The 22,199-nt window shown below is 46.7% G+C and overlaps 1 protein-coding gene across 5 annotated transcripts; it reads right to left on the minus strand.

The window, feature by feature from the left end:
- Window positions 1-306: 306 nt before the first annotated feature.
- Window positions 307-18,689, minus strand: LOC136502720 (sodium/hydrogen exchanger 8-like). Of its 5 annotated transcripts, none has more exons than XM_066497966.1 (13): window positions 18,583-18,689; window positions 9,819-10,029; window positions 9,098-9,148; window positions 8,935-9,026; window positions 7,935-8,012; window positions 7,708-7,865; window positions 7,037-7,138; window positions 6,837-6,954; window positions 6,705-6,757; window positions 6,558-6,623; window positions 5,920-5,964; window positions 5,709-5,764; window positions 307-481 (listed from the first exon to the last, which is right to left on the minus strand). In XM_066497966.1, exons 2-13 carry the CDS (start codon window positions 9,964-9,966, stop codon window positions 426-428), a joined length of 1,023 nt encoding a protein of 340 aa, XP_066354063.1. In that variant the 5' UTR covers window positions 9,967-10,029; window positions 18,583-18,689; the 3' UTR covers window positions 307-425. The 5 variants fall into 5 exon arrangements, 3 of the variants coding, with proteins under 3 accessions (XP_066354063.1, XP_066354064.1, XP_066354065.1); XM_066497967.1 differs by having other exon boundaries at window positions 350-485; window positions 5,709-5,747; XR_010770669.1 differs by having other exon boundaries at window positions 399-485; window positions 5,709-5,964.
- Between the last annotated feature and the right edge of the window lie 3,510 nt (window positions 18,690-22,199).

The following is a 22,199-nucleotide window of genomic DNA, read 5'->3' on the forward strand; positions in this document are numbered from 1 at the left end:
CGGATCCAAATTCTATACCTTATAGGGAGCCCTAGCGTAGGCTTAACAATGCGATGAGAGGTTGTTAAGAAAGAGGTCTTGAAACTCTTGCATGTCAGGATCATCTATCTGTGCCGCATAGTGAGTGGGTAAGCCCTGTTCAAGTTGCGCCTAAAAAGGGGGGCATGGCTGTTGTTAAAAATGAAAAGAATGAATTAATCCCCCAAAGAACCATCACTGGTTGGCGGATGTGCATTGATTACTGAAAACTTAACAAGGCAACAAAAAAGGTTTATTGATACACAAATGAAACTAACTTACCTTAACAGATAATGACAGTGACAGAGCAACAGCCCCACGCAGCCCAGACCAAACAAGAATCATGGCCTCTTTCAAGTCCAACCCATACCCAAAGTGACGCAACAATGGGTACAAAACACCAACAACTATAAGTCGAGATATTTGTACAAAGACATAGAGCAGAAGAAGGAAGCCCCATGAACTGCCTACAAGAGCAAGATATAAAATCAATGTACACACAACAAGATTTAATAGTATTATTAAGCTCAGAACAGAAAGCTCATACCAAAACTTTTAAAAAATGATATCAAATTTTAAATATAAAATCATAAACAAAACATGATTTTGCTGCACAATGATATCTAACCCAAGATGAAACGTTCAAGCATACATTTTTAGTAATCAAATGCCAAGTGTTTGAAGTATAGGCTAACTCAAGCAGACTCAGAAATATAGCCCAATGGCACTAAAATTCAGAAGTAGGCAGAGGGATCTGATACAGGGTTAGTCCAACAATTATCTTTTATATATAGCTCATTAACATGTTGTATAACCAGGCTTTTATGCATTCCACTATAATGAACATGGGACACCACATGTCAAAACTAGAACAGAAATTTTTCTTTAGCCCATCAAGGTTTTTTCACAGATCTTGAAGCAACAAAGGTATTAACGGTTACGAGCAAAACTGAGATGATGTTGATTACTTCAGGTGCATATCTGTATGTTGAATCAAAGCCTGAGCTAATGAGAACTAAAAAAATATAAATATAAAAGAATGAAAAAAAGAGGTGGTTCCAAATCTAAGCATGTACTTATGCCTGAGATTTAGTAGATGCAAACGCAAAACATGAAGAGTACTCACCCTCCAAGAGGAGGCTTTGAGCAGTGATTTAGATGAATTGTGATATCTTACTTTGTTTCGCAACAACGATTGTCCAGTATGGCTGCCTAACAAAAATATCTACCCACCAAGCTTATCATGTCAAGCTAGTAACCAAACTAACTAATAAAAATGAGTTCCTAACAATCCCCAAACCAAATCTCTAAGCCGAGCAATATCCTAATTTTTGTTCTCTAACACGCAGGAGAGTTGCGTATCATTATATTAATAAGAAAAAGGTATAAGAAACCCATACAACAGCCACACACACCACGCACCCCAAAAAATTATATCATTACATTGGCGCCTTCAGACTAAGACAAAAACGACCTGGACTTGGACCTGATACACTACAAATATAGCTTTGGAGAAATCAAGAGAGAGATCCCCTTAGCCCCCGGTAAGCTCCAAAATTTGAGCTTGTTGCTGCCTTGCTGGCCAGAGACAAAATGCCAGCAAGGTTTCGTGTTCCTCCAACAAAGATGCATCGAGATTCCGGTGGTTCCACAGAGACGAAGCTCCTAGAATTATAATGGAATTCATACTTTGGAGCACCTGGTTGTCAACTGAGTCATTAGTGCATGCCCACCAGTCAACAAACGAAGAAGCATCAGGTTGTGGAAGCAAGCTTTGGCAGCAAACAAAACTAGAACTGACAGGCAAAACTGCATGATACAACTTTAACTGCAGATGCCACCTTCTTTCTCATCCTTCTGTGAGCAACTGTCTTGACATAGAACGAGTCCATAACAAACAGGAAAACTGATTTGGTCATAGTAAGAATTGTATCTTTTTATGTCATATTATTCCGCTGTGAACTGTGATTTGATCTATAATAGATCCAATATCCACGATGGCCTCTTTAAAGTCCCCATCCCCTCCTCTAAGCTGGACCAGTACCCTATCATTCAATATGCTGATAATACAATCTTAATCATGAAAGCATCTCAACATGAACTCTTCACCTTGAAAGGCTTGTTGGAATCTTTCTCCCAATCAACAGGTCTCACAGGCCTGATCCCGGGGTGGGGGGGTGCGGTTCGGGCTGCTGTCACTGGCGGTGACCGGCGGCTAGGGTTGGGCGGCGGCTGCTGCAGGGCACGGCGGCAGCTAGGGCAGCGGCGACACGGCGCAGGGAGAGGCGGCGGCAGCTGTAGAAGGAGAGGGGGAAGGGGTAAGAGCCGAGGCTCTATTTCTTGTTTAAGATTGAAAGGTTACATCGCCCCTAGAGGACTTGTTTTCCAAGCAAACTAGAGGAGGAGATCTTATAGATTTGGACTTCTTTCCTAGCAAACCAATCCTATTCAGCCTAAATAAATTATATTTCTAGTTTTCCTCTTTTTCCTATTTTTTCATCTAATCTGGACTTCCCCGGTTGGCAGCCGCAAGTTGGTACTGTTCACACCGGCACTGTTTGGGGCCCAACCTAGCGCCTTGGCCCAGACCTTGGTCGACCAGGGCTCGGCGTTGGGGGCCTCTCTTTGCTTGCTTGACGTGGGGGCCTATATTTAGATGTGTGACATCACTCCCCCCTTTTCCACATAGCGCGTCCTCACGCTGTATCGTTGCCCAGTCGTCGATACTGTCTAGGTGAGATGCTCCTCCAAGGACCATCACCTTGATGCCGATGGTGAGGTGCCTCAGCTTGACCTCCACATAGATGATGTTGTCACGAGTGCGGTCGATGATGAACCCGAAGTAGTGCTGGTGGTTGCCGATGTAGCCGAAGATGTAGCCCTAGTGGCCCTTGCTGGCCCGTGTGCATCTTGAGCAGCGATGAGGATGGGACGGTGGGCACTAGCGTCATGGTGCGTGTTGATACCGACATTCCCCACGGGAAGGAAATGGCGGCCTTCATTGAGGAAGATTGTCATTGTCGATGGTAGTATGATGTGTGCCATGGGGATGCCTTCAGGGGAAAATAGCTTACCATCGCGGTTGCTGATGAAGCATGGGAGTCTACTACGAGGGAGTGCTAGTTTGTCGTTCATCCCCCAATGATGAGTGTCTAGCAGGTTCGGCAATGGTGGTGATGGCACCGAACAATAGAAACATTTGTTGGAGCCGAAGATGATCCCTTGGTGAAGTGACCAAGCCAGTGCTGCGGTGCCGCCCATGATGGTGGTGGCGACTGCACGCCCTGGTGGTAGCGCCTGTTGCTGCTGAGGTGGTGCCATGACGATGAAGGATGGGGCAGGGAGTGCCAGCTTTCTCCCCCTGCTTTCTGTCAGCGCGTCCTCACGCTAAATTATAGCTCGTGTGGAGATTTTGTTGAGATGTAGCCGAGGATGTAGACATCATTTGATGTTGGGGTTGACTCATCCTGGTAGACCACTAGTGTTCCCTTGGCATGGCTAATAACATCTGCATAGATCGTGGGGGTCTATTGAAGTTGTGTACCTAGAATTTATTAGAGCCGTTGTAATGGTGATGCCTGGTGCTAATGGCATTACACATCGTAGATGTTGGTGTTGTCCTGATGTAGAAGGTGGTGTGGTTGTCTCGTTTGGAATTCTTCTCCATGGTGTAGAAATTCTAGTAGATCGACTCAAGTGTGTCCAACCATGAAGTGTCGAGGAAGACATCAACGTGGGTGTTGTTGTTGGTGGCCTTATGTGTGGTGCTGATGAGGGAGCGTGGGATGCCAGCATCCATCAAGATCAGCTGTATAGGCCGAGGGGGCTTATTGAATTTTTGTACCTGTAGCCCGTTGTCTGGTTCTATGTGCCTAATAGGGATCTCTGACGTCGCTGTGTTGTTGGCGGCAATGAGGGTTGGGTGTGCACGGTCGAGATTGTCGACTGTGATGGTACCATATCCGCTCTCCTTCTTGATGATGGCGACGGTGGAGTTGTCGGCCTGGGGTTGGAGGACCAACGGTGATCCTGTTGCTGTGGACGTAATTGTCATTGGTGTAGTTGCAGCTGGTGTGGGGGCCGAGTTTGTTGCATCTGAAGGCACCTTTGGATCTACTGTCGGGTGAGGAAGTAGAAGAGGTCGCATTGCCATAGGTGTTACCTCTTGCTCTGGCCTAGTAATGAACAGATTGTTCATCATCTGCTCCCCGATCTCTGGGACTCCTAACCACTTGGGGCCCTCCTTCCTTGGCGGTGATCTTGCGATTCTGCTTTGCCTTGGCCACGGCTGCGGAGTTGGTGTCCTGGTTGATGGCCGAGGCGGTTCCATCTGAAGACCCCATAGATGTATCTGTAGGAAAAGAGTTGGGGGTGGTTTTGGTGTCGAGCGCGCTGGGTGTTGGCGTTGTTGTTGTTGGTGCTCCTCCTTCGTGCTCGGTAGGGACCTCTGATGTGATCTCCGGTTGAGTTGGATCTATTATCAATGGAGAATTTTGGAGCCGTGCGAAGAACTTGTCGAATTCCATCATCCAATGATCAGTATCGGGTGATGCGGGCGTCCTCCATGGTAGTGGATCAGAACATTGCTCGTAGGATCAATCTGGTCTTCGAGATACCAGGTGTCACAACCCTGATCCGGGGGCCGGTTGGGGCTGCTGTCGCCAGCGGTGACTGGCGGCTAGGGTTGGGCAGCGGCTACTGTAGGGAACAACGGCGGCTAGGGCAGCGACTGCGTGGCGTAGGGAGAGGCGGCGGCGGCTGTAGAAGGAGAGAGGGAAGGGGTAAGAGCTGAGGCTCTATTTCCTGCTTAAGATTGAAAGATTACATTTCCCCTATATTTATAGTCCCTAGAGGACTTGTTTTCCAAGCAAACTAAGCTTTCATCTCTTCTTCAGTTGCCCTTTTAGTCAAGCTTGCTAGTAACACCTTGGCATTCAATGGGATTTTGCCACTAACTTCTTCCAAATGACGATTCAAGCAAAATAGCAATTTTTGAATCCTTTCTTCATGGAGTTCTTCATCATTGGGGCATGGCAAATTTGGAAGCAGAGAAACGACTTTATCTTCAATCGTGGCCGCCCTTCCTTTGATTCTTGGAGACAAAACTTCTGTGAAGAGGCTAGGCTTCAAGCTCGTAGATTTTGCGATTCCAAACGAATGGCTTTTCTTTTCCTTCTTGACCTCTTTGGCTGAGTTGGTTTCTGGCCTTGCTTGGGCCTCTTTTCTTTGGTCTTCCTTTTGTGCAGCTCTTGAACCTCTCTGTACAGTTCTTTTTTTCTACTTCAATAAAATTTACAGTGGGGGGGTCTCCCCTGCTGTACTCACGGATAAAAAAAGGGACGCGGTGATCAATTAGGTTCAACTCACCATAATATCAAAACATGTAACAAAAATCAAAGCCAATTAAGTAGAAGATAAGCCAAATGGAAATTATTTGAACATGCCATGGTCAATGGTGAGGTGGCTTTTGTATATTTCACTTGGACATAGGATTTTTTTCTCCTGAATACGCAGGAGAGCTGTGTATCATTATATTATTTAAGAAGAGAAAAAGGGGTCCAGAGAAACCCTTGCAACACAGATCCACTCATAGGCTTATAAAAGCAGATGCACCAGTGCTAGATTGGAAAAACCCGACCTCAACCTAAAGGACATATAGAAGTAAATTTCAGGATGTACATGATGCATACCGTGCCTCTCAAAGTGGGCATTATTTTGTAGAACGCCATCTGCAATAACAACGCCACTGAAGGGAATTCACATGTGAGAAACTTTACAACTGTGTCATTATGAAGCATAAGATCAAAGCAACTAGTAGTTCAAACCAACTGGACAAGTGGACATAAACAGCAAAACCAGAAAGAGTTTTTTTCCCCATGTGTATAGAAGAGCTGCCAATACCTCAATATAAAAATAAGTGTGTTTGCAATGTAGGCAACCATTTCCCTAAATACAAGAATAAGAACAAAGCAAACATGAAACTCAGATCAGATGAATACTCATATATCAGAAAAGTAAAGAACTATCTTGCAGAGCATATATGCAAGCACATGTACATAATTTACAGAAGAAAAGAAGTCAATAATTTGATGTGTTTGTAGTAATACCCAGATTAGGGTACCTTAATTCAGTGTCAACTGAAAATTTTCATAGTACTTTTGGTAACCAACACTGGAAAATTATTCATCGACAAAATTAGGATAGGAATCGCAGGGACACTGAGTACCAGAATCGTTCCATGCAAAAAATTGGTATTAATTAATGCTTGTGTATTTATGTTTTTGTTTGTTTTTATAATGAATCTTTTTGTTGGTTACAGATCCCAAATTAACATGGCTAGTAAATAGCTATGGCGGACCCTCAAATTACTTCCCATAGTGCAATAAGTAGTTCACCAGCTATTCCAATTCCACAACCCTGGCTGACTCAACCTCTCAACCTTGTTTAGTTTCCCCAGTCATGCAAACACAGTGATAGCGTCATAGCACAGCAGTAGGATCTCTAGTTGGGAGGCTGACATGTTTCTATAAGATACATACCAGAAATGGTGTAAACTTTGCTGACTTTCACCCTTAAAAGCAGTTTTTGCAAAAGCTGCATAGAACCTGCCCAGGTAACATGGTCAATACAAGAGAAATGATATTAAAAAATATGCCAAAACTATTTGTCGACACAAGTTTACTAACATTCCCAGCGTCATGACAGTCAAAACACCAGAGACCTCCAATGAGTCTTGCGCCTGATACAAATGAACATTAGCAAAAGCAAAGTCTCCGAGAAAAGAGGGAAGTAAGGACTTCTGAGTGCCATGGCCTTACAGTGAAGAAAGCTATATAGCTGACAGCAAGAGTAAGTGAAATCTCTATGATTGTATCGTTAAAAATAAAGCCCAGCCACAGTATTGACACGATTCCAAATGCAAGGCCCAGAGCAACACTGGTCAAAGAAGATACTAATTAGCATTATACACACATATCCATATAATTCATTTTGAATGTAACAAAGAAATTCCACATACGCTCCAAGTGAAACTTCAGACAAGAACTTTATTATTGAGCCAGCATCAAAGGTTCTTCCAAGCACCATTCGATAGAATAACTGATAGACAACAATAGAGGTCCTGTAGAATTTGAGGTCATTTAGCATGAGTTTTTTTTTTGAAACGACCAGCAGGAGTTCTGCCTGGCATATATTAATAGAGAAGACGAGTGAGTTTAAACGACCGGCAGGAGTTCTGCCTGGTCATTTAGCATGAGTAGAGCTCTTACAGATTTTATAACTGTTTATAACTGAACTTGAAAACTTTTCTATTTCTAGGTATCATACATGTACCACAATACATAATATGTAGCTAATACATACAATGAGGAGAGTGAATCCCATAGTACATGAATCAAGGTTGCCTTGTATGCTCAGATAAGGTCATTGCATAGTTAACTAAACCTTGAATTCCATATTCTAACTTACATAAATAGAGTAACAAAATTTACATTCCCAATATGACTATTGAATATAAAAGCTTTGACAACTTGTGTTATTAGCATGGTAGTGTAAATACTTTCAAATTTAATTTTAGCATGAAGTATGATTTCATTTATTTATTAATGTAGCAGTGGCAAGAACAGAAAGTGCAATCTATAGGGCTCATCTACATGCCCTCTTCTAGAGTCCAATACTATAGTAGCTTACCCATCATTCATTAAGGATTCACCCTCAATGATTGTACTAAGCTTTTTACTTGCTCCGAGTTCTTTTAGCAGTGCAACCACAGCAACTGGATCAGTTGCACTAAGCAGTCCGCCAAGCAACAATGATGTTTTCCAGCTCCAGTTGTAAGGAAATGTGAGCTGTGGGACACCAATTAGGAAGCATTGGAATATCAAAACCAATGTCTCATTGTTTCTCTAAGCACATACCTTTACGGCAGCGCCAAGTAAAACTGTTGATATTACCACACCTGGTCCAGCAAGTAACACAATCTGTGCCATACATCTCTGCAAAATAAGCATCGTAGTTAGCACTCAACAAATGTATATGGAACAGTTGTGCGTACTACACCCCTGCAGTGTGACTCCTGCGTACTACACCCCTGCAGTTTGGAAATTTAGGATCCCCCTGAGGGTTCACGTCTTTTTGTGCTCTTATCGAAGAACAAGCTCTTGTCTAGAGATAACTTAGCCAAAAGGAGGATGGTGGAGGACGGTAGCTGTCTCTTTTGTGGAGGTTTGGAGAATTTTTGCCATCACTTCTTTGAATGTGTAGTGGCTAGGGGTCTTGGGGTGAGTTAGCTGCATATGAAGGTGCTACTCTCGTAACAGATTTTGAATCTTTAGCACCAAAGTGGTTGTCTGCTTGGAAGCATAGAATGTCTAAAGCCAGAAGTAATAACTGAGAATTAGCACAGAAATGAAGTAATGAACAGCATAACAGAGAGGTACAGCAGGCAGAAGTAAGGGCCATCCAGTGTTGACAGTAACGTTTTAAGAGAGAAACTGTGAGACCCCCTAACTGGGCTGGGCCGAATGGATGACACTGTAGCGCATGGTGATACGAGGCAGTGTAGTCTGGGGTGACGGCACTGTAGCACGCGGGACACTGTAGCACCGGAAGTAGTACCACCTCGGAAGATGGAGTTAGGCCAAACCAACTTAAAAGCCTGGGTCCTGGAAATCTAATAGAACTTCGGTTCGAACCTTTTACGCGAAGCGAGGATGAAAGCGTAATTAAGTTAATTAGCAGGCGTGGTTCATTCCTCGGTAGAGTGGATCTTAGCCGTTTTTTTCGGGGTTTTACAGAAACCGAAATGATTTAGACAGAAAAGAAAACTTTTGGGGGTGTGAACAAGCATTATTGTGATCATATATTAGTGTGCTCCCACATCGTGCACGGAGGATAAACAGACATCACATGATGTACCTTTATTTGGTGTACTTCCATGGAGAAGGAGCTTTCAAAGAGGAGAGCAGGTAAAAAAACAGCCAGCAGAAGATCAGGGTTTATGTTAGCCCCTGCAAATTAATTGGAAGGGAAATAACTGACTGAATGATGAATGAAATAAAACGCGGTACAAGAAACTTACATATATGAATTCCAGCTCCAAGTTTGCCTAGACCATGTTGTGTTCCATATTCTGGAAGTAATCAGAGAAAGAAAATACTACTACTTAGTAGCAGAGCAAGTATAAAAAAAAACAAAACTGGGGCTGGGGCCATTATATTACTACATCCATCCCTAAATAAATCAACTTCTGTAGTTGTATTAAGTAAAACTTTTATAAGTTTGACCGAATTTATAGAAGAAAATACCAAAAGACAAAAGTAGTGTCATTAGATACACCATAAAATATATTTTTATAGCGTGTTTATTTATTCTCATAGATGTTGATATTATTTTCTATAAAGTTGGTCAAAGTTACAAAAGTTTAACTTATGACAATTCTAGAAGTTGGTTTACTTAGGGACCGAGGGTGTATTATATAAAAAAACGCTACTAGTAGTAGTAGTAGTATCCTGATCCAAATGTGCTGACTGAAATAGAAATGCTAGTACTGCTGTAGCAGTAGTAGCAGCTAATAAGTCGCTCTATCGTTATGAATTATTTGTGGCAATCAAAGGGTGTTTACTGTAACAAGGATCGGAGCGACTGAACTGAGAGCTCCTGGTCCTGGCAGATGATTGTAGATTAATTACGAAAGCGAAAGGGGCACTGCTGGATTCAGTTTCGGAATCCCATTCCATCTGTAGATAGATTAGTAGACGGATAAGACAAGCGAATGAAGGGGGAATGGAAAGCAACCTTACCGAGGGATCCAAGCGCGACGCCGAGGACGAGAAGGGCGACGGTGTAGGGGACGCGGGTGCCGCGGAGGAGGTGGCGGGAGGCGATGCCCAGTACCAGCGACACCCCAACGAAGAGCACCGCATCGTCAGGCTCAGCGTCGCCCCCCATCTCCCAGTCCCTCTGTCTCTGTCTCCGTGTGTCTCCAATGGATATGGATCGGATGGAGGAGTGCTGCTTGCACGAGCACGACCGAAGAGTAAGAGGACGAACAATAGAGGAGGAGCAATGGCATTAGCTCACTCGTTTCCAGTTGGTACTAAGCAAAGAGAGAGAGAGAGAAGGCAGAGGTGAACAAGAGCCGCTCTTTTATTCTCCCGTTGCATGAGCTGAAGCACCTTTTGACTTTAATAATGCAACTTTCTTTATAGGATATAGGAGTACTTATATCTTTACTATTGCACTTCACTTTTTCACAGACATGACATAGTAGTACTACTTATGTCTGTCTAGAAAAACAAATGTCTAAATATTAAAGGTTGTAGCGTATACAAATCATTTATATTTAGTAAAATTTTTGAATGTTTCTATACACTAGCATATTTCAGGACTGCTCTGAAGGGAGAGTAGTAAAAAATTCCGTAGACACTGCAAAACAAGGAGCACAAACAACATACAGAAAAAAAAAAATCTAGCTTAGCTCCATCTCCTTGTCTCATCTCATAATTATATATTAGTTGAAGAGAAAAGACATGTGGCATCATGTGCTTGATATGGCGGCTGATTAACGTAAATAAATGGCTCTCGGATTACTGTCAAAGGTAAAATGTACATGTTGCAAACTCGGTGCCATCAACATCTATCAACCTGGCTGCCTGCTGTATCTAGTACGCAACTTCTTGTTATCTACAAAATCCACTAAGGTACTGTTGTGCTGCATGTACATCGGTCGACTGTATATGTCTGTTATTAAAAATATATAAGTACCAGTACAAATTGGATCTGATGTCGCTTTGTTTGACCCAGCGAACAAGCAAACAAGACAACTAGAGGAAGACAACATTAATTTCTCAAACACCTGTCATGTCGTCTCATGTCACCCTCTGCAGTTACATACAACAAATATAGATTACTTATACTTATATACTAAAAAAGAACAGATCTACTGATCCTAGCTGGATTCGCATTGATACATGGAAACCCAGCCAAACCGAGTCAAATATACGTCATGTGCTGTAGCACCTACTTTTTCAAAGAAAATCCGGCACTCGTTACAGTACTCGCTATCCAGGATGTCCACAAGACACGTAGCATCTAATGGAGAATATCAGAGTCATTTTTTTAATGTAACGACAGGAGCTCTGTCCTTCAATTAAGATGGAAAAAAGAGAGTTTTATATATAATAGAAGACACCCCTTCGAGGCAGACAAAGAGCCAAAGTAAGAAAACTCCGCCCTTGGGCGCTACTCCCTCTCTGTGTTGGCCCTCTTTCTTTGGATGATGTCATACCTAATTCTTGAAGCCACCTGCAAGACCGACTCCGAGGTGTTTGTAAAAATTCGCATATTCCTTTCTTTCCATATGTTCCAGAAAGTATAGATCACCATTTCATTGAAATGCCTTTTCTCGGCTTTGGCCACCATGCGTGCGGCCAATTCCCACCATGTGTCAATGTGCAGAGGGTCTGGTAAGGCTTGGGTGTGTTGCTGTCAAAGTGTTCCCAATTCCCATGTCAAAACTTGGTTCCATACCGCCTTAGCAAATGGGCATAAGGGGGAGAGGTGCAGGCCGGTTTCTAGAGGTCTGTCGCACAGGACACAGTGTTCCTAGTGAGGCCATCCTCTTTTCTGTAAATTATCTGCATTTAGATTTTTTTTCCTGAACGAGTATCCAAGCAAAGCTTTGCATTTGTTTTCCACGTGTGCTTTCCATATGTGGTTGTATTAGAATCTTCCATAGGAGAAGCTGAACGGGATCCAGTACGCTGATCGGGTGGAGTAGCAGCCATCGGCCATCTATTTCCAAGCAATCATGTCACATACCCCTAGGGACAGCCGGACGTTTTGAATTCTGACCCAAAGGGAGACGAACTCTTCGATTTGAGTAGCAGTGGTGATCTTACCCTTGAGGGAGCGTATCTTTTGGAGTTCTTGCTGGACCGGTTTATTTTTTCTCTTGATGAGTTGGAACAGGTGGAGCGCAAGGTTTCTGGGTGGCTCCCCTAGAGCCAGCTGCTGTGCCAGAAGCAGGTTTTCTTGCCGTCACCAATTGTGACTGTTGTTGATGCATTGTAGAGTGGTTGGTCGGCCTCATTGCAGGGAAGTTTGGAACCCACCCACGGTTTGGATTCATACACCCATTCCTGCCAAAGCCATCAGAGGCGAAGCGCTCTTCCAAATCTTTCTAGGTCGAGCACCCCTAAGCCCCCAAGCTCCTTGGGCTTGGTGGCCATTGGCCAGTTAACTAGGCAGTGGCCACCATTTTGCATTTTCATCTCCTTTCCAGAAGAAGGTATCATCTGATTTTATCTATTTTCTTCCTTGCCCATGTGGCCAAAGGAAACACCGTGAGGTGGTAATTAGGCATGGAAAATAGGACGGAAGAGACGAGCATGAGGCGGCCTACTCTGTTTAGCCATCTCCCCTTCCAGGCGGGCAACCTCTGTCCAATGCGCTCGATGAGGGGTTGCACGTGGACTTTTTGCAGAGATCTGGTGTGGAGTTGCAGTCCCAAGTATTGGCAGGGGAAGGTGCCCCTGGTTCCGACGAAGGAGGCTAGCACGCGGTCGAGGTCCATATGTTCGCATCCAATCGGGTGTATGGAATTTTTTTGCAGATTTATGTGTAGTCCCAAAAATCCCTCAAAGGCTCCGAGAATTGTCTTGACTGCTGTCACGCCCTGCATTAAAGGATTGATGAAGATGGCTACGTCATCTGTGTACATGGAGGTTCTCCACTTGGCTATTGACAGAGGTAGCGGGGTGAGGATCCCATGCTGCGTCGCTAAGTCGAGCAGACGTTGCAGTGGGTCCATTGCCAGAATGAAGAGTATGGGCGAGAGTGGGTGACCCTGTCGGACCCCTCTGCCGTGGCTGAATCTTCAACCGTGCTATCCATTGAGTATAGTTCTTGAAGTGGCCATGCAAAAGAGGATGGACACCCATTCGCGCCAACATAGTCCAAAGCCTAGTGCCTGCAACACCTATAGTAGGTAGCTCTAGTTGACGATGTCAAACGCTTTGTGGATGTCGAGCTTCATGAAGAGGGCCAGCATTTTCAGCTTGTGCAATCTTCTTGTAGTGCTCTGGATATACAAGAAGTTGTCATGGATGCTTCTCTTCTTTATGAAAGCGCTTTGACAGTTTGAGACCAAGGAATCCAATAGGGGTGCAAGCCTATTTGCCACGAGTTTGGATAAGATCTTTGCAACGCTGTGGATGAGGCTGATGGGCTTGAAATCCTTGACTCTTAGTGCATCCATCTTTTTTGGGAGCAAGACGATGTTCGCTGAGTTAAGCAGTTCAAAGCCTTGGGAGTTCATTGCGAATAGACTGTTTATGGGGTCCGTCACATCATCTTTGATGATCTCCCAACAAGATTTGAAAAAAGCCCCGGTGAAACCATCTAGACCCGAAGCTTTGTCCGGCGGCATGGAGTTTATTGTGTCTCTGATCTCCTCTTGAGTGAAAGGTGCCTCTAGCTCCAAAAGGTCTCGTTGGGTGTACCCAAGGGAGTGCCAATTGATGCTAGTGGGTCTGGGGTTCGTGGAGTCAATGTGGTCCCTAAAGTATTCTCCAATTAACTTCGCTTTGGCCTCATGAGTGAGCGCCACTCATCCATTTGTGTGCAAACAATGGATGTAGTTTTTCCTTAGCCTCGCACTAGCCCGGATATGGAAGAATTTTGTGTTGGCATCTCTGCAGCGGATGTAGGTGAGCCTAGACTTTTGCCTGATTCTTGATTTTTCAATTGCTGCCAAGCTGGCGCTGCAGGCTTTGAGACACCGGCGTAGTTCGGGTTCTTGGTTCGTGAGCGTTCTGTGTTCTTGTGCTGCTTCCAGTTGTAGCAGGACTTCTTTTACTAGTGCTAGCTGCAGTTTGTTGTCTACAATTTTCCCTCTTTTCCATCTCTTGATATCTTTGGTAACACATGCTAGCTTGATGTGTAGGTGATTTAAAGGTAGTGCGGAGTGGACTTGCTTGCTCCACTAGATCTGAACGAGCTCATGGAACCCTTGCACGCGAATCCAAAAGCTTTCAAACCGAAAGGAGGAGTTTTGATGGTGGACAATCTCTCCGTGCAGGAGTAGTGTGGTGCGGTCCGACATGAGGGACGGCAGCGAGTGGAGGAAGCAGGCCAAAAAGAGTAGATCCTATTCCGAGGTGCACAAGAGCCTATCGATTCTAGTTAGAGTCCGGTTGGTTTGCTTGTTGCTCCATATAAAACGACAACCGTTCAGCTTGATCTCTTTAAGGTGCAAGTCATCTATCATCGCCTTGAACGAGCCTATTAGGCGCCGGTTTAGGTTGGAATTGTTTTTGTCCTCCGCTTGGTAGATAAGGTTGAAATCTCCTAGGATAAAGCCGTCTTCTATGGTCGGGTGCAGGGATGCTTTTTAGTTCATGGTGGAACTGAAGCTTCGCTGCATCCCCTTGTGGCCCTTACACGACCGTGATTTGCCATTGGATTTTGTCCGCCGTCATTGTGATCGTCGCATTAAGGGCATTTGCCTAGGGTTGGATGTCTAAGAGATCGAAGTAGTCCTCATTTACAACCAGAAGGATGCCGCCCCTAGTTTGCACGGCCAGCAACATAGCAAAGGAGTTAGCAAATTTTGTTCCTACTGTGCGTTTCATTACATGTCGATCAAATGCAGTTTTGTTTCTTGTAGACAGACGACGGTGGCACCGGTATCTTTAACGAGCTCGTTGACTGCGTCTTGCCTTGCGCCGTCATTCAAACCTCTCATGTTCCAGTTAAGTATTTGACAGTTACGTTGTGCCATTAAAACAAAGGAGAGGACCCTGATTTAGCATAGCTGCCATGGCCACGAAGCGTTGAGCAAAAGTAGAAGTTTCTTGGATGGTAACAAAGCTTGAATTTGAGGGCAAAAGAGCATGGAGGAGCTGGATCTAGCCGGCCAGGTTGAAGGCCAATGGCTACCGGCGTGGAGGAGCAGGGCATGGAGACATAGCCAAAACAAGTGTGGCTACGACGATGAACTAAAGGGCAAACAGGCTCCCAGATTAGTGACGGTGGTGACTTAAGGCCTCTGGCTGTCACCCCGGGCGACCATAAGGATGGCGAGCGCTGACCGTTACCGATGGACTTACCATTGCAGGTCTTTGGTGAATACATTGGGGCTAACATGGGTACACAAAATGGGACCTTGGAATTGCCCGCTCTAGGCGCGGGGATCGTCCGTCACTGCGGCATCATCCAGGACGCAAAGGGCCATCACTGCCCTCACCTTTGGGTCAGTGAGCGGTCCCCTGAAGAGACCAACATAGCACAGAAACAGGTCATCGGAGGTGGAGTTGTCATCGTCTAGGATGCCCAACCGCTTCATGAGCACCTGGCGCGCTCTGGGCTGGGCGTCACCTCTGGGCCACTACATGGATGTGATGCACACGCTCCTGCATCTCGGTGCCCCTGCAGTCTTGCATTGTAGAGGCAGGGTGGATCGACGCTGTGGCACTTGCAGTAGTGATGAAGGCAGGGGGTGCGACAACGCCTCGACGAACGTGGCCGCTATGTTCCCTGTGTCTCGCGTGATTCCTCACGAGCGTTGGTCAGCGTCGGCGTAGCGGCCTCCTGACCCTGGGTCACCATGGCCGGTCTGGCGGTCGCATAGCCCTGACATGGCCTGGGGTTGCCTGGCCCCCGACGTCGACACCGGACGTAGACGACACCGGGCCTGAAGCGCTCCACCCGCGCACGCGTCGCCGAGGTGTTCGGCATAGGAGGCCTCAGGCGTGGCGATGACTGGTTTGCTCGTGGCGTGATGACGACTTCCAGCAAGGGCTCCACAATGTTCTCTGCAGGTGATGAGAACTACATGGTTTCCCCGTCGGGTTGTGGGAATTCCCTGCATGACAAAGGAGGATCAGGGGAGCCGTAGTCCTGTTGAGTTATGAAGCATGTCGACGCCAGTGGATTTGGGGACCCCATTGGTGATGTCAAAGGAGCACCTTGGGTTCCAGCGTTCTTGCGCTTCTGGAGTGGGCTGCCTTGGCGCGGAGTGAGTCGGTGAGCGCTTCCTTCCTCCACTGCATCGATGGCTGCCATGCTCGCGGCTAAGTCAATGGTCTTTCAGTGACGGGATGCCTGGGTAGTCTGCGGTGTTGCTGGCGGCAAGCGTAGGGCTAGAACCCCTTCTTTCGGGTGGGCGTTGCGTGACTCGTGGTAGCGCCCAGCATGTTCGCCACGGGACTCGGAGCCCCACGCTCGTGCGGAGCTCTTAGCGAGGTGGACCGGTACCGGTTCCAAGGTTTTTATTTTCAGAAATTAAAATTTATCGGGGGTCACAGATAAAGAGGATAAACATGATATATCGGAAATATTGGACCAAATTCAAATAAAATTTAATTTGAATTTAAGTAAATTTAAATAAATTTAAACAAAATTTGTACGAAAAAGATAAATATTTTTTTATCGGCGCCTACGGATAAAGAGGATATATCGGAAATATCAGGAAATTTCGGCCGATATTGGAAACCATGACCGGTTCATGTGCGGTACGGAACTGCATCGACATGTCGGCGATGATCACTAGTTGTAGAGGATCTATCGTGTCACCTGGCATGCCTAGACTCTGAGCACTCCCGCTCGCGATCCCTGGTCGACGTGCGGGATAGGCTGCAGAAGAGCCTGAAGCCCTAATTGCAGCTCTTGTCGTCGCGGCGTCTGCATCATCATCATCATCGTCGTCCTTGCGTCGGTGGGCCCTGGTGTCCGGTGGTGCCGGGTCATGTCGGTCACATGGGGCGCGCTTGTCGTCTATGACGCCGTAATGCCGCTTCAACTCCTGGGTCGTGGATTGGCTGTAGTCGTCAGGCCGGCGGGAACTCGATAAGGTCGAGCTAGACGATGATCTTGAGGGTGAGTCATCTTCCCTTGGGCGGGGTCACGCCACCGTGTAGCATCACCGAGTTACCTATCAATGTGAGTCAAGTTACCTTGGGGATGTCGAAGGGGTTGTGCGTCCATGCCCATAGACACAGGGCTCTGGTGTCGTCGCGGCGCAGGGAGCGTGAGTCCACGTAGTCAAGGTCACTGGCCCTCGCAACTACGTGCATGATGATGCTCTCGTTCTAGGCGTGGGCGGGGATTCCCTCAAGGCAGAGACAGACGTGGTAATGGAGGTCGCAATGGTCACCGTAGGGGAGCATGCCTCAGGGCTTGATGCGGATGTCGAGACTGCCAACGGGGAGTTGCTCCATGGCCACTGCCGCATCACGGTGATGTGGAAACATGAAGTCGATGAGGAAGTCTTCCGATCGATGGTGCACCACCTTGATGTCGGACTGCCTGACGCCAAGCCGAGAGCAGAAAGCCTTCTTGACGCTTTCTAGGCCGACATCATCTCGGTCCCTGCACAAACAAGCCACCACGACGTAGGAGGATAGGCGTGCCAGCTCTTCTTCCATGGTTCCATTGGACGCAGCAACCGCCGAGGTTTCTTCCGGCCGCAGGGTCAGGTCACTCGGATGTAGGCAGGGGTGGAGTTGTGGTGGTCGGTGGATGGGTGGTGAGCTGGGGATGGCGGATTGAATGAGAAGCTGACTCTCCTCTGGGCGTCTAGAGTAGGCGCCGGGGGAGGAAAGCCATCGATGGGGACGTGGATTGTGCCTAGCATGATGGACCGAAGGCGCGGGCGCCGTGCGGGAGAGGGCAAGATGGAGCGTCCTCTTCGGCTTGAGGAAGTGTTGGCATTTTTAAACGTCGCCACCAAGAATGGAGTCCATCCCCGGCAATGACCCCAGGAACGCCTGTTAGTTCTTAACGTTTACAGAAAAGATTTCGCAAGCACACGGAATTATTGTTGTAGCATTTCATCCGGAAGTATTTCAAGATATCGTTCATTTATATTTTCCCAAATGAAGGCATGATATAAAGATTCTAGTACGGATATGAACAAGATGACATGCTTGTATAATGAACCAAAGTTCATAGCAGGGGTAAAACAGTTGTTGTAGAGATAGTGTGACACACATCTGGATCTACCTTAAGGATAAACGGGAGTAGAAAGAATAAGAATAAAGGAATGTTTCCAAGCAGGAGCAGGCATATCCTAATACAGTTATGCAAAGAACAGCTAGTATACATACATACATGGTTAGGAACTAGCTCTAAGCATGAAATGGGTCGGGAGACCTCCGAGTACTGGTCTGCTAGCAACCTCATGAGGCAATTTACGTGGGGAATTACAAGGGACGGACAAGGCTGTCACCACCTACCGCCTACCCCTCAACTGTGGAGTATGAAATGCATCCGCTGGTCCCTATGTATCAGAACACCACGCTCATGTACAAAGAAAACTACCCATATCCCCCTGGGACTCTAACCCTACGGATTGACAAGTAAGGACATAGGCAAGCCCGAAGGCACGACGATCCGCCACCTCAACTTTAGCTCTAATTCTAACCATATATGTTGTATGAACGATTAAGCATAAAGTTCTATATGCTAAACATGTAACATAAGAACTTTGCTCTAGTTCATAAGCATAACTATATTGATAAGTAGAGGGCAAGAACATATTGAACTCAAATATATTTCTCATACCAAAAGTTGCCAAGATGTTCAAGCCTCTCCAAGGAAGCTTTGCCTAGCTCCAACTACTAAAAGGTAAAAATACAAAGGTGGAAGGGAGAGGTAACTCCAAATGGTGTGTGTTGAGAGGGGGCTCTCCCCCTTCTTATATACTACTCTAATGACGGTTTGGGTGACGAATATGCGGGGGGATCTTTCCCAAACCGCCTCCTAAGAGCTTATTCGGTTATTCTCAACCCGAAAGGATTGGATGGGATTGAAAGGAATTGAAGAGGATTTTGATTTGTAGAGGATAAAATTCCCTTTAATCCCCTTGGATTGGGGATTAGCCAAACAAGCCATAAGGAATGAGACAAGGTCCAGGCTGGCAGCCTACACTGAGGTGAGGAAAAGAAAAGGAGATGGGTTGGCCCGTTATTTAAGGGTTTGTCCTCATTAGATTATTTAATGAGTTTTTTGTGTTTTCACTACAACAAAAATAATTTTCGCCACTGATATTTTTACTATCACTATCAGATTTATTAAAACCGTTGGTGATGCTGGTTTAATTGTTGGTTTTTCTCCCAAATCAATAGTGAAAATAATTTATTAAACGCTAGCCACGCATCGTGATCATCGCGCTGCCGATCTATTAGTACAAAGCAGGATACCTAGGCGATGAGCAAAGAATCACTACTGAAAACAGAGCCTTTGCCGAGTGCAAACTGCTTTGAGCACTCGGCAAACACCTTCTTTGCCGAGTGCCGCACTCGGCAAAGAATTGCACTCGGCAAAAAAAGGCACTCGGCAAAGGACTTCTTTGCCGAGTGCCAGACTCTCGGTAAAAGCGCGGCACTCGGCATAGGCTGCCCCGCGTAACGGTGTTCGGCCACGTCCTTCTTTGCCGAGTGCCTGCTGTTAGGCATTCGGCAAAGTTTTTTTTAGAAAATACTTTGTCGAGTGCCCCTGACACGGCACTCGGCAAAGATTTAATTTTTTTTTGAAATGTCTTTGCCGAGTGTCCCAGATCTAGCACTCGGCAAAGTTTTTTTTTTGGAAAATACTTTGCCGAGTGCCCCTGACACGGCACTCGGCAAAGATTTAATTTTTTTAAATGTCTTTGCCGAGTGCCTCTGTGGAAGCACTCGGCAAAGCGGAAATTTCTAAAAAAATAAAAAATCCTCTTTGCCGAGCGCCTTATTCTTGGCACTCGGCAAAGACCCCCTTTGCCGAGTGCCATGCCCCGGCACTCGGCAAAGTTTTTTTATTTTTTTTTGTTTTTCGCCTCCAAATTTTTTGTGTAGCCCTTTTAAAGTACCAGGAACTCCTAATTAGAATTTGGGGAATTTGGGGATTTTTTTGGCTTTTTGATATATTTAATTACTTTAGCACAAAAAATTTGGAGGCCAAAAACAAAAAAAATAAAAAAACTTTGCCGAGTGCCGGGGCATGGCACTTGGCAAAGGGGGTCTTTGCCGAGTGGCAAGAATAAGGCGCTCGGCAAAGAGGATTTTTTATTTTTTTTAGAAATTTCCTCTTTGCCGAGTGCCGGGCACTCGGCAAAGACATTTTAAAAAAAATAAATCTTTGCCGAGTGCCGTGTTAGGGGCACTCGGCAAAGTATTTTCCAAAAAAAAATACTTTGCCAAGTGCTAGATCTGGGACACTCAGCAAAGACATTTCAAAAAAATAAATCTTTGCCGAGTGCCGTGTCAGGGGCACTCGATAAAGTATTTTTCAAAAAAAAACTTTGCCGAGTGCCTCCCTGATCCGGCACTCGGCAAAGGGCGGGTGGGTGCACTTAATTGATTTCGGTCGGCCGGGCAGTCCAAGCAGACAGCCAGCTAGCTCCCATGCCCACGCCGGCCCGCCCGCACCCCCGCGCCGTGCGCCGCCATCTGCGCCCACGCCGACCCACCCCCGCCCCCGCGCCGCGCGCCGCCCTCCGCGCTTACGCCGGCCCGCCCCCACGCCCACGCCGGCCCGCCCCCACGCCGCGCGCCGCCATCCGTGCCCACGCTGGCCTGCCCCCGCCCCCGCACCGCGCGCCGCCCTCTGTGGCCACGCCAGCCCGGCCCGGCCCCCGAGCCACGCGCCGCCCTCCCCTCCCTATGCGCCGCGCCCACGGCCGCCCCCAAGCCCGCCAGCCACTAGGCCGCGCGTCGGTGCCTGCCCCCGCCCACCCCTTCCAGCCGGCCCGCCAACGCCGAGGAGCCGGCCCTGCCCCCGGCCTTGCCCCGTGGACTGCCCGCCCCGACGCCGCCCGTGCCCGATACCGTTCCCGACTTCAGCAAGCCCGACCCCGACGCCGCCCACCCCTACCCCCGGCGCCCATTAGGTATGCCCTCTCTCTTGTTGTTGTCGTGGTAGTGATAGTTGTAGTAGTAGTGCTAGTGGTAGTAGTAGTAGTAGAAGTAGTGGTAGTAGTAGTAGAACTAGTGGTAGTAGTAGTAGCAATAGTGGTAGTAGTAGTAGTAGCAATAGTGGAAGTAGTAGTAGAAGTAGTGGTACTACTTGGATATATTCTTCTGCATGGATTGATATCCAAACTACATGGCTTCTCTTGAGACATATGTGCTTGTCGGCCATCGTGCCGCTATTTTTTGCAGGTTTTGGAAACCTCACCGTGCAGGGGAGGTTTTGCCGATTTTTTTTAAATGACAGTACATTGTTCCATTTTTGTAGAGAAGAGCCCGTCGGAGCAGAGTCTGAGTTCCCGTCGCCGTGCTGGTCTGCCTGCACCGCATCGCCTCACCACTGCACTGACCCACCACGGCCCCGCTAGCCTAACTCTGCCGCCACCCTAGGTATAACCCCTCTTTCCGTATCATGGTCGTAGATCGCGTAACCCAGTTAGGCATCTCCTGTTCGAAAGAGATACGGTTGGAGGTATGCAGATCTTTGCATATCTATGACCGTATCTGTTTCGGATTGTCCACGTTTTTTGGATAGCCCATGGATGCGTAGATGGGTTAGTTTCCATGGTCTGCTCTGGTCCGAGACAGAGTTTCGGCATCACCTCCCTATTGTTCTCCGGATACGCACTCTTCTTTGGCAGGACGTGTATCTGGAGAACAGTGGGGAGGTGCTGCCAAAATTCTATCTTGGATAGGAGTAGAGCATGGAAACTAACCTCATCTACGCATCTGTGGGTGGGATTAGGACCTATCCTCACCTATTAGACAGTAGGAACACCATGTAGATGCAATTGATGGTTACACTACTCGTTGATACATATGTTAGAGGATGGATGACTGTCAGTGGATGTACACGAGCCGGAGAAGTCAGAGTGATTACACCACAGAATGGATGAACAAGACCGATGCTTTCTTGAACAGTGCATTTGGCAAGGCTACTAAATGACATTGCCTAGTTTTGTGTCCCTGCAGCAAATGTGGAAACAGGAGAAGGGTAAATAAGGTGAAAATGGGTAAACATCTTGTGAAGAATGGATTTATGCCGGACTACACCTAGTGGGTCCACCATGGTGAAGCCCATCGTATGAGAGAGGAGGTGGTGAGACCATAGGTGGAGGCTTTTGATGCTGATGCCGGGGTAGCAGACATGTTAGATGACTTTCACCAAGGATAGTTCGATGAGGGACGTGAGAAGGAGGAGATGGAGGCAGCCGCACAGGCGTTCTATGACAT

This window comes from Miscanthus floridulus, chromosome 14, assembly GCF_019320115.1.
Source record: "Miscanthus floridulus cultivar M001 chromosome 14, ASM1932011v1, whole genome shotgun sequence".
NCBI classification, from domain to species: domain Eukaryota; kingdom Viridiplantae; phylum Streptophyta; class Magnoliopsida; order Poales; family Poaceae; genus Miscanthus; species Miscanthus floridulus.